The 5,139-nt window shown below is 42.9% G+C and overlaps 1 protein-coding gene across 2 annotated transcripts, besides 1 other annotated feature; it reads left to right on the forward strand.

Annotated features, from left to right (window-relative positions):
• Positions 1–2,474, forward strand: Osi6 (Osiris 6). 2 transcript variants are annotated; one of them, NM_001300263.1, is made up of 2 exons: positions 1–247; positions 876–2,474. In NM_001300263.1, the coding sequence occupies exons 1-2, from the start codon at positions 29–31 to the stop codon at positions 1,593–1,595; spliced, it is 939 nt and encodes a 312-aa protein (NP_001287192.1). In that variant the 5' UTR covers positions 1–28; the 3' UTR covers positions 1,596–2,474. The 2 variants fall into 2 exon arrangements, with proteins under 2 accessions (NP_001287192.1, NP_649625.2); NM_141368.3 differs by having other exon boundaries at positions 876–2,173.
• A 1,100-nt stretch (positions 2,475–3,574) lies between these two features.
• Positions 3,575–4,153: a mobile genetic element.
• The last annotated feature ends 986 nt before the right edge of the window (positions 4,154–5,139 follow it).

Raw genomic sequence — 5,139 nt, forward strand, 5'->3', positions numbered from 1 at the left:
TTATCAAACCGCAGCTTGTTCCATTCGAATGAACACACCAGTGATTTCGGTGGTGCCAAAGGAATTCAGTCTCAGAAATCACCAATCCACCAACCCAGCCACCAGCATGAAGTTCTTCGTTGCCACCGCCTGCATCCTGCTCCTGGCAGCAGGTATCTCTGCCGATCCCGTCAAGGCCGCTGAGGAGCAGCCCGGCGCCTTTGCCCAGTGCCTCGAGTCCGACTCCATCTCGTGCCTGCAGCTCACGGTACGGATTATCTAGGCCCTAAGGATTATATACCCCTATTACAAAACGAAAGATCAAAGCACAATCGAGAACAATTGCAAAGATGCTTAACAGTGAAAGTGAAACCAAAAAATCAATAGATCACCGATTACGTGTTGTCCCATGTGATCTAAAGGATACTATTGAAGTGAAAGTGAAAAACAGTTTCTTTACAGCTTCCTGTCAAGCTGCAACTATTTCGCAATAATCAATTTTGAAAAGAGTGTGTAGTTTGCCAAACACAATTGACACCTGACAGGAAGATGTGAAAACAACATTACCACTTAAAAGTGTTTTTTAGACTTGCCAGCTGCTCTAAGCACATCTCTTTTATATTTCCGAGCTAAAAATATATCATCGAAATTCTATTCTAAAATTCTAAAATCTAAAAACAGTTGATAACAACAAATTTTCCCTTACTTGCAAACTAAGAAATTATTTTAAATTTCACTCACAACTAAATTCTTCCTTAGCCACTTATTTACATACACATGAAGTCATATAATTATAACAATCAATCAAACATATCCTCAATGACCAATATTTTAGACTTTAGATCACAGTTTATTACAGTTCGCTCTAATTCGAAACCCCACTACCTCCTCCACAGCTCTTCCGCAAGGCCAAGTCCGTGTTCGATAACCCTCAGATCGAGCTTTTCGGTGGTGTTTCTCTGGTGAAGTCCAATGAAGGTCGTCAGGGCAAGTCCCTGGACAACTCCCTGGCTGTTGAGGCCGCTCCCACCGTGGAGGCCCGCACCGCCGAGATGGGCAACTACTTCATGGACAACGCCAAGAGCTTCTTCGCTGAACGCTCCCTGAACTTCAACTTCGCTAACGCCGCTCGCAGCGTGGCCCGCGCCATTCCCGATGACATCAAGGCTGATCTCCGCGAGCTGGTTGTTGAGTCCCGTACCCGCAAGAAGAAGCTGCTGAAGAAGTTCCTGCCCATCCTGCTGGGAGTTGGTGCTAAGATCGCCGTCCTTGGAGTCGGCTCCATCTTCGGACTACTGTTCCTGGCCAAGAAGGCACTGGTTGTGTCTGTTATCGCCTTCTTCCTGGCTCTGGCTGCTGGTGCTTCCAGCGGACTGGGACGCATCGGTGGATCCGGAGGCGGCGGCGGTCTGCTCGGCGGTCTGGGAGGTCTCTTCGGCGGCAAGAACGCCGGTGGATCGTCGGCTGCCAGCACCGGTGGATGGTCCTCGGGTGGTGGTGCCTCCAGCGCCGGATGGTCCTCTGGCGGCAGCTCGGGTTGGGACACCCATGGTGCCTACAGCTCGCCTGTGGCCCAGACCATCGCCTACCAGGGATACAAGCAGGCCCGCCGGTAAACAATTGGTCAAGAGCCAAATTAACCGAAGGACGAAGGCCAAGGAGAGAGAGAGAAACAATCGCTAAAAATGATGACCTATATTTATATTTATTTATAAATTATTTATTTTAATTTATTACTTGAACGAGAAGTACGAGACGAACAAAGTGCCTTCCATTAGACAAAAAAACAATCACTTAATAACAAGACACACCCAAACACCAAACACCACCTTTCATCCAGAACCGCCAATAACCTCCACAAAGGAATCTTTACTACTTTCCGCACTCCTCACTCTTCACGCTGTATCTCAATTTCATGGCTGCACCTTTGATAAATGGACTGCAAATCTTTGCGACTAGTCGATCCATCAGTCAAAGCCAGTCGCCTCGCCCATCTAACTGTATCTATCTCTCATCTGTTTCCATCTATCTCTGTTCTACGACTATCTCTATCTGTACCTCTACCTTAATCTATCTACCTATCTGTCTATCCATATCTGTCTGACTATCTGGACTTTCTCACTTTACCGCCCGGGAAAGACCAACCGAATGCTGCTAAATCAAAGAATCAAATAATAATTCAAACATAAAAAATACTTTACCAACACGACTCTCTTTTCTCATCACCACACAATTTTCATTTCGGTTTGCATACGCAACTCGCCATCACAGCCCTCGACAGCATCACTCATACGCCGCGTTGTCTAGCAAAGCATTTGCACGTGGATGGCGCAACTTTCATTTCACTTTTACCCGCCTCATTCTTCCTGCTATCAGCCTCCAAAAATCGAACTCTTTATGGGGTTTCTAAATTTCACCCACTTATTTCACTTCCACTCTTCTGCTTCTGGTAAACTCCATTTTCACTGTGAACAAAGGCACATATGAACAAAGGCAATTTGCTGAAAAATAAAACAAACATTTAGCTACGCGCATTTCGGTTCATTCAAGGCGGGGCACCATCGTATTGTATTTTAATATTTCTCCACCTGACGGAGCCCCATTGTTAGGCGACGCTTAGCACCTTTTGGCCCAAAGAAAGTTGTAAACGCCGTCGAAATGGGCCCGGCTCAATTGAGCCTAAGTAACTGAACTGAAATGAACTGAACTGAACTGCAGTTGCCGGTTGGCAGAACGGCACTTTACAGCCGCTGATGGCTGATGGGCCGATAGGTGCTTTACTTATGAATATGACCCACTTTGGGGGCTGGCTCATGGATGCTGTGCACATTGACTGCCTATTGGCTTTCTTCGTGCACAAATACGTCAGCAATTAATGTGTCGCCGAATGGCTTAAAAGCACTTTTCTATGATCATTGGGGCCGGTTGGTTGGCGTTTCGTTGTTTGATTTGCTTGCTCAGCACACAACTGCTTGGTTCTGCTTCTACCGCAGTTTACAACTTCATTTCGGGCCCAATCGTGGACTCTTCTCACTCTTCTTTTTGAATTGTTTTGCTAAGTGAAATTCCTAAGTAGTTCTCCATTGAAGGTGTCACGCTTTAAATCAATAGCTATTGTCCAGACGCACTCGTAGGAACACGCAAAGTCATTCCCGGTGATTGTGGAGGCAGTGAAAACAGACACTCCCAAGTCATTGAAAACACGGTCATTCCCGAACACAATCGTGTCACAAATGGGCTGTTGCTCAGAAAAAGGGAAAGTGCATGGCGCCTTGTGAGAAACCATTTGGGAAATGAAACTATTCCCCTGAACTGAGTTCTACGAAATGCATATTTATTCAAAGTGGGAAGTACCATAATGAATCATTTGTCCTCTTTTTTTTTTCTTTAAGTAATAATAACAGAATCCTTGAAGCATAGAATTAGAAACATGTCCTTACACAATTATGTTTTTTTATGTTTATATCTTTTCTAAAATCTATTTTTAATGAAATGCTTCAACAGATTCCATTTCCAACCAATTTCTTCGGCAACGTACAAAAACCAACTTTTTAAAATTTTATTTGCCAAATCCACTAAAAGACAGGATTTTATTGGAAGCCCCCGTACCACAGCCGAACGCAGCAAAGTACCTTGGAGTGCTTCTGGATCGCAGACTCACATTTCCCAAGCATGTGACTGACATCAGAACACGCCTACGTGCTAAGTTGGCGAAGCACTACTGGCTACTTTGTTCGCGCAGTAAATTGTCGCTATCCAACAAGCTGACGATTCTGGAAGTCTGGGTACCACATCTGGGGCTTGGCATGCGACAGCCAAATAAAAAGGATCCAGGCTATTCAAAATAAGGTAGCAAGACTCATCACCGGCTGCGAGTGGTTTGTGCGAAGCACCACACTACCACCCTTAACAGATCTCGCCCACCAAGGAGGCTCAATAGAAGGCAACCAAGGGATCTCATTTCCCGATCTCCTTTGACAAGGGTCAGCAGAAGCTGACGCTTATCAAAAAACCTATTTGTTATATGTGTTTGTTATGTACTGTATTATTATTGTAAACTAGAAAAAGCTAACTATAGATAGCCGCCGCGCTCAAATGGGCAGAATTAATAGAAAAGAAGGACACAAAGGGGCTCCAAGATTTCCCCGTATGCCTTAATAAATTAATTAATTAATACTGACAAAAAAAAAAATTAAACCATGACTACTCTCATATTTCGATCAACAAATAAAATAAATAGTTCGTTTTATTTGAAAACGCTTAAATCAGCTGGGTAAAACTGATGAAAGCCATGACTCCACCAAGCTGATAAGCCCGATGGCTACGAATCTTATATTCCTTTCATCTTTATTTTATTATATAAATACTATACGTTCATGAATGGAGTGAAAGACTTTTTGAAGTCTACTTTACAGCAACAAATATGAAATTATTTCGCATAAGGTCTCTTATATTTTACTAGCCTATTTTTCAGCGAAAAAGAAACTTATGTGAATGGTCACAACTTTAAAGTATTCGGCTGAGAACACAGGGCTTTCAATAAGAGATTTACTGGACTTTCTTTACAGACTTGAATCCAAAGCTGCGATCGAAAGCCTTTCTTATTTGTACTTAAAGCTTGGCGAAGAAAGTTTACAAAAAAGACTTTCTGACGGAGTTTTAAACCAACAACCGCTCAACATATTTAGATCGATATTATTGTCACATTTTTACTTTATAGTAAATTTTAAATGCTCGAACGTTGCGAAGCTTAACATTAAAAAGGCCAAAATTTTAACATTTAATAAATAAAAATCTGTGAATAAAGAAAATCCATTTACATTTTTTAGTTATTTTGTCGGCCAAAAATGTATGTTTTTCATAATTAAAAAAGTTGTGGTTGTTTATTTTTTTTTTTTTTTTTGAGGGGGAATATGGCGAGAAACACATCAGACCCAAAATTCAGTGCGAGCTCAGAAAAGCAGCAGGCATGCTGGGCGTGTATTGCCTATTTTTCTATAATCCACTAACAGGTGCCATTGACAGAGCCTTTTACAATCTGAAAACCAGGTAGGCACTCGTCGGTTGGTGGTCCATGTGGTCTAATCCAACTGCCCAGGCACCGAGAGCTTTTCCGGTTTTGTGGTTGGCACTTTAAATTGGGGTTCGGTGGTTGGTGGT

This window comes from Drosophila melanogaster, chromosome 3R, assembly GCF_000001215.4.
Source record: "Drosophila melanogaster chromosome 3R".
NCBI classification, from domain to species: domain Eukaryota; kingdom Metazoa; phylum Arthropoda; class Insecta; order Diptera; family Drosophilidae; genus Drosophila; species Drosophila melanogaster.